This window comes from Sinohyriopsis cumingii, unplaced genomic scaffold, assembly GCF_028554795.1.
Source record: "Sinohyriopsis cumingii isolate HCF-2022 unplaced genomic scaffold, ASM2855479v2 utg002431l, whole genome shotgun sequence".
Lineage (NCBI taxonomy): Eukaryota > Metazoa > Mollusca > Bivalvia > Unionida > Unionidae > Sinohyriopsis > Sinohyriopsis cumingii.
The window spans coordinates 327,730-350,323 of NW_028316207.1; the positions used below are offsets into that span (position 1 = coordinate 327,730).

General features: G+C 34.5%; 1 protein-coding gene across 1 annotated transcript in view; it reads right to left on the reverse strand.

Annotated features, from left to right (window-relative positions):
* Positions 1–22,594, reverse strand: part of LOC149770744 (rotatin-like) — a 76,127-nt gene that overhangs the window by 7,912 nt on the left and 45,621 nt on the right. Inside the window, exons 15-22 of the mRNA XM_089949173.1 lie at positions 20,742–20,882; positions 18,724–18,897; positions 14,291–14,479; positions 11,117–11,292; positions 10,666–10,792; positions 3,028–3,233; positions 1,602–1,749; positions 777–899 (exon numbers count right to left, since the gene is read on the reverse strand). Coding sequence (XP_089805299.1) covers positions 777–899; positions 1,602–1,749; positions 3,028–3,233; positions 10,666–10,792; positions 11,117–11,292; positions 14,291–14,479; positions 18,724–18,897; positions 20,742–20,882 — 1,284 coding nt within the window. The remainder of the gene's footprint in view (positions 1–776; positions 900–1,601; positions 1,750–3,027; positions 3,234–10,665; positions 10,793–11,116; positions 11,293–14,290; positions 14,480–18,723; positions 18,898–20,741; positions 20,883–22,594) is intronic.

Sequence of the window (22,594 nt, forward strand, 5' to 3'; positions counted from 1 at the left end):
AAACTAAATTTGGGGATGGGATTAGGTGACAAACACTGAGAGGTCCATTCTTTGCCAACTCACCTCCATATGAAAATGTTATTTTTTTTATATCCATCTCTCTTTGTCACCAAATAACAGCTCATTCCAAATATTTTCTACACTGCAATGAAGCTTGCCTCAACACCATGCCACATGATTTCTCCTTAAACTTTTATTTTTCCTTAAGAATATGTCATTCATAACCTTCATGACTGCAAGCTCTCTGGACTGACCATTTTAAAACACATTCAATCCTATACTCATTCTGAATCCCAGTAATATCAGTCATCTTTTTCCTTCTTTTCAGTTTTACATGCCAAAAATAAATTCTGACATTCATACTCTGTAAGTTTTCCATTTGACCTTTTAACTGCACATTTTCAATGTTTCTCCTTCGTTGTCACATGGAAAAACTAAGAATAAAAAATATTCATTGTGCAGACTATATCTGATTGTTGAACTCCAAACTGAAACTATTGGATTTTGGATCCATTGTTAGTTCCTTCAATGATTGCACAATGTCATTTACCTCTAATCAGAAAGGATACAGAAATGCTATATTTAAAACATACACCAGTATATGATAGGCAGGTGATGGAACCTTGGACTGCTAAGTAGCAATGTTTGCAGTGTGAAACATTTATATTGTGTGAAGTTTATGTAAAGCAGATCTCATTTTGACGTTCAAGCCTTCATATATGGCATAAAGCAGTATTTGTCAGAAAAATGAACATTTAAAAAGACAGATTATTTACCATTTGCTAGCAGTTTGGGTTTGTTGCTGGTGTGGCAACACAGATTTCTAATGATGAGAACAGATAACTCCTTATGTCTTGGTTGACCACAGTCCATGAAGTCGAGAAGCAGATCTGTAGAATCTGCAAAATAACAAATTTTCTGACTGATGACTGCTCATCAAAATGTACCATAGTTGTACATGATAACTTAGGAAAGGTGTGTAGGATTACTTTTGCAACCATATGATATTAAAAAAAGAACCAAATGCTCTGATAACTGATACAAAGTAGTACAGTTTCAATTAAAATAAGAATACAAAATCTTAATCGTGTTTTTCAAGCAAAAATGTTTGTTTTTGTATGTTCATTCAGCATCCACCAGAACTATGCTTTCCCAAGTTTCAATTGCCCCTCTATAAAGCTGTGATTGGATGTAAAAAGAAATCGCACATTATGTTACTGAGTACTCATGCATGGGATAACAGCAGAATTTTGTGATTTTATTTCATCTCTCAGTTACAAGTGCATTTTTTTAATTAATTTGTTCTATGATTATGGTTCTTTCCCTTGCAGGGAGTACAATATCATTGACTTCATATGATCATAAAAAAGTATATTACATGAACTGCAAGAGAAATAAGAACATGAATGCATCTGGAGAGTCTGATAAAATACTTTTGAAAAAAGTTAGATTCATTGCACAAAATATAGTATTAATACAGTTTGCAAGGCACTGTCATCATGTTACCATTACCTAAAATTTTATTTTGCATTATGTATCACCCATTATCTTCATTACAAATGGGAAATGTTTATAATTAACAAGTTTTGATTGTTTTATACCCGGTATTTTGAGAATGATTTGTTGTCCTTCTGTTGAGAAAGAGAGATTGACAAGAAGCTCCAACCAAAGACCCTCATTCGGCTGCTTATTCTTTCCCTTCTTTGTCTTTCTAGGATTCAGCTCTGAGAACTCTCGCAAAAAATTACTCTGAAAGTAAATGCATAGACTGCAAAAAAATGATTTTGTTCAACTTTGACATTATAACAAGTTTGAACAAAGTATATTAGATATTCTCAAAGGCCTACTCAGATGTGTAAGTTCTTCTTCAGATGAAAGAATCCAGATGTCGGAGAAATCACTGACCTTATTTACTTCAATTGAGAGGTACAAAGAGAGTGAGTAACCACATTCAGGCACATTATATGGGCAAGAGATCCAAGGGCTGTCCATGTATGACAGGATGAGATTGGAAAGTGCTCATTTGTACCGAAAACTTTATTTTCATGCATGCTACAGAGGAAGCAAACAACATTCACTTTATTATAACTTGAATTCAAATACAACACAATCACATCATGGTTATCAATCATTTTGTCTTTAATGTCCCTTATTCCCCAACACTACTGAAAATATCAGCCAAGCTGACAAACAGATAGAAATAATTCAATTAAGTTTTAAAAACCTAAAGTTTACAGACCATAATTAATGTACCTACACAGCAATCATTAATTTTCATTGATCATGGGATTATCCTAATCCTAATTGTTATATAAATTGGCAGGCAGTAAAATTATTACCATACATTTATCTGGCATTTTATTGTCCTCTGTCATGCTCATACAAGCCTTTGCTTATCTTTTTATCATTCTCTCCATACAGCAGTTGTAGTGCATAACGTTGTTGGTAGTTATGGACCTCAAGTACCACACTGTAGTGGGGTTCCCCACATTTACTTTTTGCTGAATTTCTGTTTGGACCAAATTCACAAAATTAAAAATAGCTATGAATGCAGCTATTTATGGTGTGGTATAAAAATGATGGCAATGTTGTCACTGAAATAGTTCTGATGTTGAGAATTTTATATCAGAAATCATCTCATACAATTTTTTTTAAATATGTTGAAAATTCTATTTTCTTTGTCTTGGAAAACAAATAGTGAAAATTCTTCAAGGGAGTTACAACAATTGCAAGGAAAATAAACTTAAATGTTGATTTTCATTATCAAAACTAAAAATCATTTATTTTATTAAATAAAAACTTTAACATAATCAATGAAATGACTTTATAGTACATTTAGATTCCTCCAAAATTATGCCTTTACCATGTATGACATTATCCCATGTACAATGCAATGAAATTATCTTAGAAACAAAAGTTGGATTCATGAAATGTTATATTGATAGCATAATTTAATACTATCAATTTTTATGAATTATGTGCAAGACAAGGTTCCAAGAAGTGTGGATGAACTATAATCCACCTCACCTTCCATATGATATTCTTGCATTCAGCAGACAGTGCAAGTATCGCTAGCAAGCCAAATACACCCTTAAGAACTGCATCCTTGATGTTTTCTTTACTAAGGAGTTTGATCAGGCAGTGGACCAGGGAGTTGCTCCCAAGTTGAGGTTTTGACCCAGAGGGCACATTTCCAGATCCTGTAGTACTCGTGAAGGCTAGAGAGCTGGCCGCTGAAAGAATGGAGTTGGAGAGTTTACAACATTAATGCAAGAAGAATAAATGACAAGGAAAAAAAATCGTGCAATCATATTAGATGTATTGGTATCAGATAAACTTTTGTCACAACATGAGGGGTTCATGTACTTCCCATCTTTTCCAATAAATCTTTGATCTTCATCTTCATCAACTGTTGATAACCCTTTATTTTGGGTTTTCCAAATTCTTAGGAATTATTTTTATAGTGAACCTTATAAAAATGAATTATATCATCATGTTGTTACTTGAAAAGATTATAAAAACTTTTTCATATGTATTTCTTTTGCAACAATTTATTTTCAATACTTGGTCCTATGTCCTTTCTAATATATGTTAATGATATAGTTGCAGCTGTTAGCACTAAATTATTCCCATATGCAAATGATTCCATTATTCAGTCTTTGGATAGATATATTGATCTGAGAAAAATCTAATTATGGAACTGGGGCTTTTGAGTCGGTGGCTTATTGATAACATATTATCCCTCCATTTAGGCAAAACAAAATCTATCCCATTTGGAACCAGAAAAAAATAATAAAAATGTAAAATAGTTTCAATATAACATGTAACTGTTCATCTTCACTAGCCAAGGTTCTGATATGTTAATCCTATCTACACCTTGGTAAATTGAGCAGATATTTTAGTGCTATGCCCTAGCAACATCTATTGCATTTCATAAGTAGCCTCCCTTAGTATGTAATACCAATTAACCAACAGTGTGTAAAAGTGATGCATTGTACTTCAGGCAAAAATGGTGTAAGCAACTGACTTCAAAAGGATACTTTGTAAGTTTAACATCAAAAGTATGGCTATATTTCAGAGAGAAGCCATTACAGGCATATTTGAGTGAAAGGTATTTGTACAAACACAGACTGGCAGAGGAAAACTGCTTATTTATGAGTCCATTCAAGTTGAGTGCTCCCCTTGTCTTGATCATGTAGGAACAGTGTTCAAATTTTTTAAACAATTTAATTTTGATAGGATGCAGTGGTTTAAGGCCGCATTCAATGAAATTCAAACCTGAAGCACAGAAATATATTCTCAGTCTGCCAAGGTATAGATAGGGTTAACATGTTAACACATTGGAATCTTGACTAGCAAAGATGCTAACTGTTTGGATATATCTTTAAAAAATGATATCTATTCAATATCTTCATGCTGACACTGATCAACATTTAACTGGAAAACTCCAATGCAAGTACTGGTTTCTTTTAGAAAAGGTAACAATTATAGTTGTTGGCATATGCCCTTATTCAGTGTTATTCTCACTGCATGTTCTTTCTCACACTCAGGTCTATCACAAAGACTTTATTATAGATAGCAAACCATAAAATACCAAATTTAGAGTTCTGTTTTGAGTTTAGCACCAAGACTGCATATTAGCACTGATCAGTTATCAGTTGAAAACAGATAATGCTTATCAAATTATCAGCTCCTTCATATCCAATTTTGTTAGGAACAGACATTAGAATTTTACACATTTTAGCAGTGAGTCACAAAACTTCACAATACCTTTTGTAAAATTTTATAGTTTAAAGTCTTTCTCATACAGTGCCTGTAAACTCTGGATTATTTACTTGATCTAAAACTTACACCTAATATAAAACAGTTCATATGAGGTAACAAAAGCTACTTTTCAAACCTATGGCTGTTGAAAACCGTGATAGGTTCCCATACTATTGAAAATGTTTTGTCATTCTTGTTGTCAGTTATGCTCTGTAATCAATGTACTGAATTTAACTGAATATATTCGTATTGGTTATTATCTCATTTGGTTTTAAATAAAGTACCCCTCTCCCTTAATAACTTACACACTAGAATTCCAAAACACAGACCACAGCAAAGAGGGATGGGTAAATGACAGACTGCTAATTTGTATAACCACATTCAGAATAACTCAATGTTCTCAATAAATAGTTTTCTAACAAAATTTTCACTTTTCTTTATGAATTACTTTTGCTTCCAATATAACCAATCTTTGAAAGATCAAAGTTTCAATACACATCACTAGTACAGCAGTGAAAGCATGGTTTATTACATTACTGCATTTGCTTGTAAATGTGGATGCATTCTCATGTTATTGTTGATTCAGAACAGATTTTTTTCAAAAAAAGTGGAATGTTAAAATGTGTTTAGGGAATCAAAAACAATAAAATTTTTGTTGTTTTAAATTTTTTTATTTCTTATTTGTCTTATCAGTAAAATATTTATGCTGAGTTTTCTTTGCAAGTAATCATCTTTGAGAAAACCTAGTGCCAACTTGGGAATTTTAAGTTCATTACAAATCTGGATCTCACATCTCCATAATGAGCACTATATATGATACTAAGCTTTTCATACCCAAGTACACCTTTCACTTGGTTCCCTTGCTATCTTTGATCACATTTATGAATTAGGAAAAACCACTGATTAATGTTATATATAGTATATACTCACATATAAGCTGAATAATTTAGGAAAAAATAAAGGCTTTGATGTAGGGTGGTCAGGTTATCTTCTGGATGAGGTATAAATTTGAAATTTTTTGTTTTCTTCTATATTGTTACTGCAGATCACCAAAGAACAGATCATATACTTAACCTGAATCCCAGGACCTGCTGTAATTGGGTTTCCTGCCACAAATTTAAAAAAGATTCCTGAACTTTTTCCAGACCAAAAACATAAAAGTTTCCCAACCTAACAGTAACTCCTTAAGAGGTTCCAATCTGAATACTACAATTCTCCCAAAAGCAAAGGCAGTTATGTTACCAGTTCCAACAAAACTGGTTGTGATAATGAAAATTTAATATTTTTTCTAGACTTTATAGTCATTTTTCAATATTTCCAATTAATAACAAGAGTTTTCAATATGGCTAGACATATGGATTGGCACCGGTCATGCACTTTTTAAAGTTTTACCTATTCAGTTTGAGGGGTGAGCTTATACAAGAGCAGGCTTAAACACGAGTACATATGGTACCTTACAATGTTACTTACATGATAATATTTAAAACAGTGTTGGATGGTCAGGTGACATGAGCTCAATTGACACGTAACCATGACTACTCTTATGTGGGTAAGATTTGAATGCCTTTCTACCCATTTATTCTACCTCCATTACTTGATTTGATACAAAAAACATAATTTATATGATAATACAAAGAAGTCTAAAGTTAAACGATTGTTACAATGTAATAAACACTTTGAATGTTGGAGATCAAAACAATATCAGCATTTAATTAGATTCTCTTGGAAATGCTTGCAAACATCACTCTGATGTTGACTGACATTTTCATGTTTGAATAGAAGCAAGCATGTCACAATGATGATGATTACACAAAGACTGAATTAAAAGAAAAAACGAAAATACAAATTTCACTTGATAAAACTTATTTAATTTTTGCATTTATTTATTAAAGTGTTGCCACCAGTAGGCATTATTAACATTTTAAATGCCTGATATTTTGTTGTATAATGTTATAGGCAGAGTACTGAAATTTTCTAAGACAAAACTTTAACATAAGATTTCTTATAAAACATGCAAATTTTATGATGCTAATTCCAAATTCATATGCATTAACTGCCATTAACATTTGAATTGATTAAGAGTTAGTTGTATTTTGTTATATTCTGTGCATTTAAATATTTTTTTTAAAAAAAAGCAAATTTCCCAAAATTCTTATCTTATGGATGGCATTTCACAGGTGTGCATACCTATCAACTTTTCAAAAGCCAAGTAGGGAGAATGAATAAAAAAATAGGGAGACTGGGACCTGAGATTGTGAGGTTGTTTTTGCTGCATTTTTAAACCTTGTTTTCACTAAATATTGACTCATCTTCCAGGTCCAATAATAATAATAATAATAATAATGAGGACTTTGTATAGCGCCTAATCTTTAGAAGCTCTAAGTGCTTTACAACATTAGACAACACCTATAACATAAAAACATGTATAATGATATGATTACAAAAACAAACACCACGAAATTAGAAAACATGAAAAATATACTGAAAATATTTAAGGTAGGAAATATTATTAGGTCTTTAAGTTTGTTCTTGCAGTTGAAATAGTTTTATGAGCTTTCTTGAATGGGATCACTGTGTCTTTGTGTTTAAGTTCAGTGGGCAATTCATTCCACATTGCTGGGCCCTGCTATGCAAAAGAACGCTGTCCATATGACTTTGTTTTCATAGTGGGAATAATGAGTATACGATTATCAGAAGAGGAGTGTAAGTATCTTGCTGGTGTGTACACATGGGTGAGGTCAGATAGGTATGTTGACTGGACTCCATCAGTGAAACATAGCACAGAGAACAAAGTTTGTGTTCGATTCTGGATCAAATGGATAGCCAGTGTAGGGTACAGAGCAGCAGGGAGGTGTGCTCTGATCATGGTATTCTAAGTATGATCTGAGCAGCTGTGTTTTGAACTTTTTTAAGTTTCTGGAGTAGATATTGAGATGAACCAGACTGAATTGAGTTACAATAGTCCAGTCTTGAAAGTAATAATGAACACACAAGTGTTTTAGTGGCATCAACTGAAAGATATTTGTGAATGGAGCTGATGCGTCTCAGCTCAAGATATGCAGCCTTGCATATGTTCATGACATGTTGGTGCATTGTGAGAGTACTGTCCAGAGTAACACCTGGGTTTCATACTGATTGTGTGAATTTAATGTTGGTGCCGCTGATATTTATTGTTTGAGGTAAAGGATGTGAAATGTGAATGAGAAAGTCTTTGTGTTGTGATCAGAATGGCCTCAGTTTTATCATCATTCATCTGCAGCTTGTTACATGTCATCCATGATTTCACATCAGAAATGCACCTCTCTACACCTTGGATGGTAGCATCAACTTCAGTTGGGTGGCTAGATTTGTATATTTGGGTGTCATCAGCGTACAATTGGTGAGACACTGGACGATGATCTATGACACTTGAGAGCGGCTGAGTATATAGAATGAAGAGAACAGGTCCAAGAACAGACCCCTGTGGAACACCACAACATAGATCAACTGGGCTGGAGTGTATTCCATTTGCAGATACAATTTGTGTCCTGTTGACCAAGTAGGACTTGAACCACAGTAAGGCTGTATCATGAATGCCAAATACATGATGGAGACGGTGAAGTAATATATCATGGTGTATTGTGTCAAATGCTGCAGACAAATCAAGGAGGGTGAGGACTGTAATCTTTCCACTATCCAAAGCAAAATGTCATTAACTACTTTTAGAAGAGTAGTTTCAGTACTGTGGTAAGGGCGATATGCAGATTGTACATTGCTAAAAAGACTGTTGAATTAAGATGAGATATAAGTTGGGATAGAACAACCTTTTCTAAGATTTTATATATGAATGGGAGATTAGAAACTGGGCGGTAGTTCTTTAAATCATTATGGTCTAGTGTTGGTTTCTTTAGCAGAGGCTTTACAATGGCAGTTTTGAAAAATGATGGGAATTCCCCAGATGAGAAAGAGGTATTAATAACATCAGTTAGTGAAGGCAATACTGGATCTAAGCACTCAAGCAGCAGTGATGTTGGAATTGGATCAAGTTCACATGACTTTGGTGCACTCTTCATCAGGATTGTATGTACGAAATCTATAGAGACAGGTGCAAATGCTGCTAATGGTTGCCGCTCAAATTCTGTATCCCAACTGTACTGTGACAACAAGTCAATTGAAATTGTCATGTCAAGCTTATCTCTAATGGTTTGTACTTTGTCACGGAAGAAATTTGCAAACATGTCTGGAAGGTCAACTGGAGAGAAGGTAGTTGGAAGTGGTGTACATTTGTTCCTTGACATTAGCTTGTTAGTAATCTTGAAGAGCTCTTTGCAGCTGGAACTTTCCATGGTCTTAGTAGTGTAGTGGGCTGATTTCACTGTATGGACTATATCTGTGACATTCTTCTTAGCGGCTTCATATATCTGCTTATGAATAGTGAGTCTGGTGGAAAGCCAAAGCCTCTCAGCTTTACGGCGGTCTCTTTTAGCAGTACAAAGCTGGTCCCTAACACTGCTATACCAAGGAGAACACTTTTGAATCGATACTCTGCACTTGGTGGCTGAGGCATGTTTGTTGAGCAATGAACACAGGCAGTTATCGAGTTGTTCTGCTGTAGGAGGATACACATGCAATTCTCAAAGGACACACTGTTTCTCCCTGTGATGTGCCTTTTTTCCCCCCTCAGGACGTGCCCTCTTTTCATATTCTGATCGGCTTTGGCCAAACTGCATAACAGCTAAAGGTTAATCTTAAGTAAACAAATCAGAAAGCCTAATTAACAGTTAATCCTTATCATTGCAATTATAATTCAAAGGAATCATTTTCAACAGTGTGTGTTATACACGCACCAGCAATTGAATTGATTGGCAAATAAATGATGCCCTATTTTGTTGTAACTAGCATTGCCTAAACATACAGTCTGAAGTTACCATACATGTGGCAATTATTTTTCCCACGTTTTATATCCCATCTTATTTTCTTATTCTCAACTCAAAAGGCATTTAACATTGTTTAATAAATAACATATTTATTTGAATTAGTTTTTTGAGGGAACATAAGCTGTATGGTAAGTTTCTTCACTCCTTCTTTTAATTTAGTTTAATGATGAGAATTAATGTTTGTGTTTATGGTACAATAATGCCAGGTGTTCACTTGTGTAAGTTTCTTTGGTGGGAATGGAGACACTACATCACACACAGTGATCATTCTTGGGATTGAAACTAACTGCAGACAATTTTATTGTTGTGATTTTTCTTTTGTTGTGGTTTATTTTATGATTTTAGATTGCTGCAGGGTTAAAAAAAAATCATAAATTGATGTGAATAATGCTTAAATTTAATATTCTATGTATTGAAGAAAAAAAATTCTTTGTAGTGTGATAATAATTATATCATCATGTGGCAATAATATTCATGGGTGATAAAATAAAACATGGCTTCTATGGATTTCATAAGATATCTCTATTTATGAAGGACTTGTTTTAGGAGAAATGAAAAGTGAAAGATATAATGTAATAATCGGGAGTTCTCTGCAAAAATCAGGAGATATGAAATTTAGAGGTAAGTGTGGAACAACCCCAAATATTTGGAGTTTTTTTTCCCAACATGACCGGTATGGGTGTGAATGATTCCTGACTCACCTCATCTTTACAAAAGGCCTGCTGAACTCAAGTAACACAGTTCTGATATAATTTGTAGGGAACAACTGTTTTCAAGTGGCCTATGAGAAACATTCCAACATAACATAAAAGAAAATAGAAAACAGAAACATTCGCAATAAGTATTTTTTTGATAGATGATAATGAAATATAAAGATACAGGTTTAATACACATGGATAGAACATCAATGTGTAACATCAAACAGAACTGTGCAAATTCATTTTTGACCAGCAAAGTCAGTAGTGTGTAGATATATTTCTCTTACCTTGTGGACAATGGGCAGTGTAAGTGGTCAACAGTGCTAGAACACTTGTCATCAGACTTCCCTCCACCTGACACCAGGACCACAGCTTGTGGACTACATTGTGTAATCCACTATGATAACAGGCAAGCTGAAGATGATAAAGAATAATTATTTGTTCAAAATTTAAATATAACTGAAATGTCAACTTGTGATTAATGGATCCGATTCCTATCACACCACAATAAAAAAGCATTCATTTTAAAGTATTATATGACATATGGCTGCTTTATATGGGAAAAGAACATTCAGAGAAATTACCAAGGGATTTCAACTGACATTATGGGTCCAGAAATGGAATTCATGAAGCTTTGACTGCATACAGTTCAAAGCCTATAATATTTACCTTGCCTCACAAATTGTAATACATGTACATAATTTATTCTCATTCAAGATTCTGTTGTTGTATACACACCTTGACTTCTTCTGATTGGTACAAGAAGTTACGCAGAAGGTCAAAGGTCAGAATGAGTTCCTGAACTAATGGATCGTCCTTCCCGCGGCTTGTTGGTTTTCCCACCTGTAGTGAGGTCATGTTGATTTTCACATGTGTCTGCTTCACATGCTCTATTAGATTCTCTACCAGTCCCACTGAAACACAGACATTAAACAAGTCAGTCATGATCACCATCTTTATGTACCATTTTTACTCACTTTTAAGGCAAGTCCAACTGCAAACTGCAAAGATCCAGATCTGACATCGAATGAAGTGCTGGGTCTGCAGTTTGTTAAGAGTGATCATTAGAACAAAAACCGACCCCACAGACCATGATCTGCTGGGTATGCAGTTTGTTAAGAGTGATCATTAGAACAAAAACCGACCCCACAGACCATGATCTGCTGGGTATGCAGTTGAACTTGAGTGAGTACATATGGTAGTTAAACAATCCTGACTGTGTGGATGGAGAAAATATCAGTGGCCTTGGGCTAACTGGAAATTTAAATGATCCTCATAAATGAGTTAGAATAAGTTTTGAAATGGAACAAGTCATACCATGGGAAACAACATTAAACAGAACAACATCCATTAAATGAAACTTTTATTTCTGCAATCTTTTAAAACTCAAATTCTTTTTAGCTGTATCTACCTAAAAATTAAAGCACAGTATGACTTGTGCATTGAACTGAACAAGATCTATGCTTTGCATGGCAAGACTTTATACAGGGTCTATATGACTATTCATTATCCATTTTATAAAGAGTCATACAGGCCTGTATCGATATCTAATATCCATGTTACAAAGAGTCACACAGGTATATATGGCTATCTATTATCCATGTTACAAAGAGTCACACAGGTATATAGGGCTATCTATTATCCATGTTACAAAGAGTCACACAGGTATATATGGCTATCTATTATCCATGTTACAAAGAGTCACACTGGTATATATGGCTATCTATTATCCATGTTACAAAGAGTCACACAGGTATATATGATTATCTATTATTCATGTTACAAAGAGTCACACAGGTATATATGGCTATCTATTATCCATGTTACAAAGAGTCATAAAGGCCTGAAGACTATCTATTATCCATGTTACAAAGAGTCATATAGGCTTATATGGCTATTATCCATTTTACAGTGACACAGGCCTATACAGCTATATATTATCCATTTTGCAGTCGCACAGGACTATACAGCTAACTATTATCCATTTTGAAAAGAGTCATAAAGGACTATACGGCTATCTATTATCCATTTTCAGTCATACAGTACTATACAGCTATCTATTATCCATTTTACAGTCATACAGGACTATACAGCTATCTATTATCCATTTTACAGTCATACAGGACTATACAGCTATCTATTATCCATTTTACAGTCATACAGGACTATACGGCCATCTAAATATTATCTATTTTACAGTCATACAGGACTATACAGCTATCTATTATCTATTTTACAGTCATACAGGCCTACACAGCTATGTATTATCCATTTTACAGCCACACAGGCCTACATAGCTATCTATTATCCATTTTACAGTCACACAGGCCTATACGACTATCTATTATCCATTTTAGTCACACAATCCTGTACGGTTATCTATTATCCATTTTACAAAGACTCACATGGGCCTCAATAAAAAGGCTCATGAAGAATCTGCCTTGCCATAATATGGTATGGAAAATGTAAAAGGTAACACACTTAGCTGATTAATAATTGCATGTACATAATGCTCATGTGCCTGTAAACATCAGAGATATAGACCTAGATCTGTTAGGGCATAGTGTACCAGCAGATTAAGGTCTACACAGTTCATTCTTTTCCACTTACTCAAACTGGTTAAGAATTTCAATTTTGACACATACATCCTTCAGTTTCTAGTACTTTATATTAATGCACAATTTAATTATGTAACAGAAACTTTCACAAACTGGAAGTACATAACAAAAACCATAAAAGTTTCACACTGTGAAAGAAAGACTAGCCATAATGATTAATGATGTCACTGATACAAATGGGACTGGGGCAGGAAAAGATGCCAGCTGACAGTAAAATGGATCAACTGTACTGACGGATGTAAATTAATGCTACAGGCAACATAATGTGAAGAGCTACCTTGATCTCAATAATCAAGTACAAGAAAAATTATCAATGGCAATTGTGTTACATTATGACTGTTTCTACAAGACTATCAAGGTAATGGGAGAGTTCCATATTTAACAAATCTATTCATCAGGAACAAGATAACATTTTGTACCACAATGTCTCTTTTCATTTAACTGTATTAGTAATACAGCATCAGACACCTGACTGTTTATTTCAGGTTTGAAAACCTCAAATATTCTTTGTATTGTGATTAAAAAAAGAAACAAAATGGCATAGTTGACCCCGATTCAATCCCATAGTGTAACAAGCATACAGAGTGTTTAAACATATGACCTAATAGGGATATCAGTTTCTTTTATTTTAATGGCTCCTTCATATCAACACCAAAATCCAAACATCAATATATAATAGCAAGAAATTGTTTAACCTCGGGGGTCTTTCTTTCTGAACATTTGTATCTGATAGAACCTTTCTCTTCATTAGTCTGCTTTACTCATACTATGGCTACTCATACTCTGGCTACTCATTCTCTGGTTACACATACTCTGGCTACTCATACTCTGGCTACACATACTCTGGCTACTCATTCTCTGGCTACACATACTCTGGCTACTCATTCTCTGGCTACACATACTCTGGCTACTCATACTCTGGTTACACATACTCTGGCTACTCATACTCTTGCTACACATACTCTTGCTACACATACTCTGGCTACTCATTCTCTGGCTACACATACTCTGGCTACTCATTCTCTGGCTACACATACTCTGGCTACTCATACTCTGGCTACTCATACTCTGGCTACACATACTCTTGCTACACATACTCTGGCTACACATACTCTTGCTACACATACTCTGGCTACTCATACTCTGGTTACACATACTCTGGCTACTCATACTCTGGCTACACATACTCTTGCTACACATACTCTGGCTACTCATACTCTGGCTACTCATACTCTGGCTACTCATACTCTGGCTACACATACTCTGGCCACTCATACTCTGGCATATAACTTACTCTCCAGAGCTGTAGACTTTGCTGTCGACGAGATAGCCAGTAAAGACCTAAGAGCTGTGATAACATGGACCTTCAGTGCTGGAATGGACTCATCAGTGGTTCGAAGTATCCACTGGTCATAAGTGCTGACTAAGGCTTTACACATTCTGGCTCCTGCAGATGCATTCCCCTCATCCTTATCTTCACAATCTGCTGGACAATAAAGTAATCATTATAGAATAGTAACTTTTTTTTTCTATTTCGGTCACAATGTCATATAATAACTATCATATGACCCATTGTCACATAGCTATTCCATAAAACCGTGACACAGTTTGATATAGCACTTACAGTTTATTACACAATGTTCAATAAAACCCAGCAACATCATATTGCTGAGAAATTTACAATATTCTTCATTCATATAATATAAATTTGGATCTTTAAATTACATTAATAACTGTGTTTACAGTTAGGTAACATAGTACTATGTTCTCACTTATAAGTTGAGTCCAATTGCAAACTTCACAGACCCATCTCTGCCACTGCATAATGCACCACCAGACCTGAGTCTGCAATTGGTTGGGAATAATCTTTTTTACCCCTTTGCCCATAAATTTAATCTCTTACTTATCAAGTTCACTCCCAAGATGGTATGTAGGATTATATTTTTGAATGGAAGCTGGTCATAAACAACTTGGTGACTTTTAACCAGCCAATCATGGGAGAGAACACTTTTGGCTGTGCAAGGGAGGCAACTGTTACAATAATAGAAAAAAATAGGCAGGAAAAATCAAAACCTGGCTGGTTATGTCTGATTGTTGCTTATGGAAGGCAACTTTTATTAAGGACTGGGCTATTTATACAAATGGATGTGAGGTAAGTAGGATAATTTGAGTAAACTTTCAAGTCCTGTTTAAGTCTACTTGGTATTGCCGTGTTGTGACAATTTTTCATCTTATGGAGGAGGTTTATCTAGATTTGTGTTTGTAAAATGTATTCCCAACAAGTTCAAAACTTTATTTTTAAAAAATAATTTGAAATAAATATAGTTATCGAAAATGTGGTATCCATTATAATGCTGCAGATACATGGCTCCTAAAGTTTTCATATTTGGATGAAAAATCATACAAAGGAGTAAATGTTTCAAGCAAGCAATAACTTTCTTCTATGTTCTCCATTTACCAACATACATTCCTTCATTGATTAACCTCTTATCACATGTAGATACACTGCCTGTATACTTACTGCATATATATATATATATATATATATATGCATGGAATTCATACTTTTCAACTGCTTATTCCATCAGTGTTGTGAAAGTTGTCACTATGAAAACGTGACTTCACTTTTGTTTGCTGGATAGCTAATGGTTTCACTACATGATGTCACCCAGTATGACACAGCAATGAAGTTTAATCAAACAAGTGACACCAGCATTAAGTGATCAAACCCACAGTAACAGAACTTTGGAATAAAACAAGAGTCCCTCAAATGGATTCACATTCTACTGTCTGAAATTAACTTTGCAGAATCAAAGATAAAAGCATTTCTTGTTTTTTAAAATTCTGACTGTTGATTTTCAAATTATCTGCCGTGGCAGACATATTGGATAGAAGACTAGCACCAATATACCAATTTATTTATGACAAACTAGATATCATTTGAAGACTTTTGGTGAAAACCCAATGTCAATGTGACCATCAATTTTCAGGGGAATTTGACACGATATGTTGATTCTGGCAGCCATATTGGAAGTCTGCAGGGCATCATTTTCATTTAAAACCAAAAAGATGCCATAAAAAGCCTTTGGATGAAACAAAATCTTGATATGACCATCAATCACAGAGGAATAGTGTTAACAAGACTTCAAGATTTCCACTAAGGTGGCAGTACTGAATGTCAGATCAGCATCGCTCAAGACCAACTAGATAACATAAAAAGTTTTCTGGTGAAAACCTGAAGTTGATATGATTTTTCATTTAGGAGTAGCAGCAAGATACATGTATTCATGCTTGCTGCCATGGTGGCCATAGTAGATGTGAGACTGGCACCATTTAATTTAATACTAATTAGACATCATAGGAAATTTTCTGGTGAAAACCCAATTCTGATATGACTGTTCATCTAGGAGAAGTAGCAGTAAGATTTTCAAGATGGCTACACTGGTAGCCATTTTGGATATTGAATTGCCAATCTTTTATTTATGACCAACTAGACATCATAATAAGTCTTTTAATAAAAACCTCAGCCACACATGACCATCCATTCAGGAGTAGTGAAAACAAGGTTTTTAAGATTTCCTCTCTGGTGGCCATACTGGATGTCCTCACAGAGCTATTTTCATTTAGGACCCACTAGACATCAAAACATCTCCTGGTGAAAACCAAATGTTGATGTGACCTTCTTTTCAGGAGCACACAAATTTCACTATCGCTGCCTCAGTGGCCACAGTGGATGTCAGATGAGCACCATTTTCATTATTGATCAACTAGGCATTATAAGAAATCTTGTAGTGAACATCGTATGTTTATATGACCTATATTCAGTAGGATGTGCTGGCCATATTGGAACAGCACCATTTTCATTTAGGACCAAATTTAGGATCTTTGGGATAAAATATGTACAAAGATTCATGACAGTCCTACAAAATAGTTTGGGAATAGTAGTAATAACAAAATTGTCCATCCAACAGGACATTCTATAATTTCTTCTAGTCTATGACCAGTAGAGCTAAAAACAATGCTGAAAATAATTATGGCCCTTTTGATGATCACCACATTGATATACAAAGGGTAATGTGAAGCAAACTGTGACAAAGCAATAAAGGATTATATTTATGTCAAACCTGTGCTTTTTAATTACCCTGCCCAAAAAAGCACATATCAGAAGATGAAATGAACATGATTAGAAATTAAACAGAATCTGGACCATTTACACCATCAACATGGCTTACAAAATGACCAAGTGGAATGTGGAATTTGTCAAAAACATTTTTAGGAAACATTTTAAAACAATTCCATCAATGGGGTTTAGCTTATTCATTTTATGTTTAATACTTAATGACACTGTCATAATCAGTCTCAGTGGTATATATGTGTGGTTTAGTTACAATATATCTGGGTGTGTTTGAAGAAAAACATAAGTTGGTGCAACTGGAGTTATCAGCTTTACAGCTGAATAGCACAATTTCAAGGACTTGAATAACCCCTAGGTCAATGTTTTGGTTCTTGACAACAGCATTATAATGAGTTCCAATTATAATGGGTTAAGACCTAGTCAAGTCATCTACATATACAAACATGCCTACCAAATTTCATTTGTCTATCTAGAGTGGTTTCTTGGCGCCACAATAACTGTGTTATAAACAGTACTAAGGGTAATGGCCTGAAATCTAATCATGGCCACCAAATTTCATTTGTTTGCATCAAGTGGGTTTTTTTAAATTGTGCTAACATGGTTCTCATAGTTAAGGAATGTAATGGCCTGAAATTATAATTCAGTCATCTATACATGGAAAAGTTATATTTGTGTGATGTGATTTGGATTTTTAATGTAGCTTTAATAATTTTTCAGTCATATTGCTACAATGTCTGTAATGTGGCAGTTTATAGTGATGTCTAGCACTGGGGCATCGTGCCGCAGACATGTAGCATGATGTCCCACCCAGTCACATTATCCTGACACCAGGCTGACCAGTCCTAACACTAACCTCTTGATGCTGAGTGCCAAGCAAGGCAGCTGTTAATACCATTTTTGTAAGTCTTTGGTATGACTTGGCGGGGATCAAACCCACGACCTCCTGCATCTGAGGCGGTCGCTCTAACCACTAGGCCACTGGAGCGGTATATATATTTGTATCACGTGGATTTTGCACAATCTTGTTAACAAGAATCTAGAGGTGGATCGAGAGAGAGATCAACATGACCAAATAAAGCTACAAGCAATAGAATGAATTTTTTTAAGCCTGAGGATACTTTGTAGATTATATACTCAGGCATAAGTCGAGTCCAATTGCAAACAGCAAATACCCTGATCTGCTGTTCCATAATACACAGGCAGATCAGAGTCTACTTTCTTCATTCCAATCATTATTCCCATCCAACTGCTGACTCAGGTCTGGTGGTACATTATGCAATGGCAGAGATGGGTCTGTCAAGTATGCAGTTGGACTCAACTTATAAGTGAGAACATAGTACTATGTTACCTAACTGTAAACACAGATCTGATTTTGCATAATACATGAGCATATTACAATCTATACTGTTCTTTATATTTATTAGTTCAAACAATGTATACCCTGATCTTCCAGTTCATCATGTAAATCTGGCTCAACACCGTATGCATTAGGCTGCAACTTTATGAATAGATATTTGTGGTAATCATGTGATCATACAAGGAGATAGTGCAATAATCAGCAGAAAAGTTACATGATGGATATCAAACAGTACCTGGCTTGAGTGGAGAATTTAGTAGGCTTGTTAAGGACAGTCCCTCAAAGTCTGCAGGCTGTCTTGCCTGCAGTTTTCCCTCCTCACTAAACACTACACAGAGAAATTCAAGACACTTGGAGTACAGCTTCTTGTTCTCACTTGCTTGATCCTCTAAGATATCTTTTAACTTTTCTGAAAATAATGATCAAAATCAATGTTCAACATGAAATGCCATCCTCAAATGTCCCCTTGAAAACATAGAAAACAATGATATCGTCTTCAAAACAGAACAGACATCTTTCTATCCTAGCTGTATGAAGATAATCTTATTCAACTGATGGGCTGATATGAAATATTTAAAACAAGTTGAACAATTTATTTTTTAAGCCTTGGTGAGAAGAAGGCTGAAATCGTTTAATGGGATTCAAAACTTGTTTAAAATTTTACTTATCACATGACAGAAAACTAAATGTTTTTTCATCACTCTTAGAAACATTAAATTGGTTTTAAACCTGAGTTCAACTTTATGCAACTAACAGGACACTGTTTGGTCATCAATAGATGACTATAAATAAGCACTCAGTTAAAATGAAATTTATGAAAAAAGTCAAATAATTGAGCTGTGACAAAAGTAAACAATAAATAATTATAAGACTATACAAAAAAAAATCTCACGAGATCAGTGTAATGAAATGAGTTTGATGAACATTTTCATATCTCCCAATTACCTTATATCATACAATGATATATTTTGCAATATTATGAAGTGTTATGAAACATTATGATATAGGTACAACAACATAAATAATACCGAAATCATGTGAGAAACTATACTATGTCATAGTGTGATACTTCAACAGTTTAGACTTCAAAAGTATGAAATAGTTTGACACAATGTAAGGCTGATGACATCATAAGGTGAAATGAACTTCTGGAACTCTGTAGCCATCACTTAACCCATTGAAAGTTGAAAAAAGATCAGATACTGTTCATCTGATTTGAGGTAAGTGACAAAAATTAATCATCACAGTGGTCAACAAAAGGAAAACAGATAAAAATATCTAACACAACAAGTAAGAATGTATACAGAGTATTGAATGCAAAAAGTAATCAACTGTTGCCATTTCTTGATCTGAGATCTGCCAACCTTTATGATTTCACAAGTCTTACTGAAAATGTTCCTTAAATTAAACTATTGGAATAATAGCAAAAATATAAAAATGTGATTGTTGTGGTCAAATCTTGGAATTAACATGTCTGGGTTTGGTCCAGATCTGGGGTTTCATGATATATTCAGTGGAAATAGTGGAAATAGTCAAAGAACCAGACTAGCTTTACAGGAATACCTCTGACACTTTAATCTGCCCATGTTTTTCATGCAAAACACCAGCATGATCAATCAAGCTTATCTTTGCAGTATAATCTAGAAATACTTTCCAATAAACAAGAATGTGATGATCGCAAAACAGACAATTGGCCTCTCAAAAAGTTACAACAATCAGCACTGAAGTATTTTGATTCTCTGAGAAAAAGCAGAAAAGCAACATTTATCCCAGATACATTTATTACACTTCATGTGTCTATCTGAGTATTGTTCATAATTACTGCCACAAGATGAAATTAGAAAGGAAAATGAAGAAAAAAACAGAATTACATCAACATCGAGATTTGCCATGAACCCATTGACCTCCAGTTTTGAAAAATGAATTGGAGGCTACAAAGGTCAAAGTATACTTTACAAATGTTTTAGCTGAAGAATAATTTTGGCTTTACTAATGAACTGATAAAATGCCTTTTTCCCATTTGACAATAGAAGCAAATGATATTTCATTGCACCTTACTGAATACTGGTCTAACTAATGGAAAAATATCAACTGCCTTGATCTTGTTGGGGCTGGTATGTCCAAAGCCTCAGAAAATAAAAACAATGAAAATTTTAGTCAACAAAATAAATGAACTCACAGTACTTGATTAAATTGTAAGACATGCTGTACAATTAATGTAAAATAATTTTCATATAAAGTTAACAGATTTACCAGAGATAGGAATCCACTGTCTTTCCAGGACTTGTGTAAGGACCTGCACTGCTGAAACGCACTGTAACTGTATCAGGGTTGTTAGAAAAGACAGGGTTGTGCACCACAAATCCTTACATACCTCATCTGTATCCCTAGAACCTATAAATAAACATATATAGAGGATCAGTGCTAAACCATGAATGAAGAAAGATTTAAATTATTAAACAAGCTGCATAAATTTCAAATGAAATGAATATACATGTAAGATTCTATCACAAAAATCACTGATTTCATTCAATAAATCAAATAAAATGGTAACACATAAATTCTACAAAATGCTATATCTTGCCTGTTCACACTGTAACATATTCCAGAACCCTGCACAATTACAACAGCAAGAAAAATGTCGTGCTTATTTGCCCATAGTATCTAGTCATGGTGAAGATACCTGTCAAGTTTTGTGACTGTACAGATCGAAGTGTCTGTACATGCCAAGTCTCCCAAATTATCTGGCAGTCTTTTGATTTTGGTCCTAATTTTTTGACTTACTGATTTCGTGACAAAAACACCAGGATAATCATGTAAATGATCATGCATGTGGCTGTCAGTAATGCAGGAATGTCCCATTCCAATTAAACTGTATGTCCACATGTCTGCATAAAGATACTGTTTAGGAGGATGTTTTACACTCCTTCTTTTCTTATAGCATACATAATTTTCATACTGAATGTGGCACCACAATGAAAAGTAGAAGTTAAGAACTGCTTGAAGCATATATTTTACAATAACACATCAGACCGATCTACTGATAACGCTGACAAAAATTTCTTGAAACATCAATTTTTACCTTTTGAATACATGTTTGTTAACATAATCTTTGATTAGAAATATTTAATTTAAACAACACTGTTTCATATGCACAACAAAAAACAGATCTGTATGAGGAATGGTTTAATACATGCATTGTAAGAACATAAAGATTACTTGAGTAAATTGAATTCTCTCTCTCAATTCAACAAATTTCTATTAATTACTACCCATATTCAACCAAGTCAAAATGTATAAATACAATAACATCAATATATGTCTCTCTCTGTGGGGGCTACTGATGGGCTAGAATCTAAATGAAACACTGTACAAAACATGGATGATTTCCAGTCTGCCAGGCTGATCCCAGCTCAAGTAGAATCAGTGCTAGGCTGATCCCAGCATTAAAGTGTATTCTGGGTTGATCCCAGCTTAAGTAGATGGTGCTAGGCTGATCCCAGCTCCAGTAAAATCTGTACTAGGCTGATCCCAGCATCTGCATGTATTCTGGGCTGATCCTATCGTAAGTAAATCTATGCTAGGCCAATCCCCACAAAAGAATGTATTCTGGGTTGATCCCCAATTAGTGGAATAAAGTGAGATAGGCTGATCCCAGCATGAAGAAAAGTATTCTGATTTTTTCCAATTAAAATTGTACGAGAAATTATTAAACTGGCATGGCCTTTACATTGTTGGTATAGCATATAAGTATCTGATTGTAGAAATACCAAAATGAATATGATATTAAAATATATCAAATGAGAGCCCCCAAGAGGATGCCAGTTTTTATGTGAAAGTCTTTGTGGAAGGAATGATTTGTAAGCCACTTCGTAGTTACTTGGTCATTGTAGACCCTTCAAAAACATGTAGTCATGTCCATGCTGTATGCCCATTATTGATTGCTGTTATTATGGACATGAAAGTACCAACTGGAAACAATATCACTACAATCCTAGAGATGTTTAACTGAAAATGTCCGATATATCCATCAAAGACAGGTCTTACAAACTAAATCGTGTCATAATAAGAGGTGAAAGAACTGCAGCAAATGAAACAATCACAAG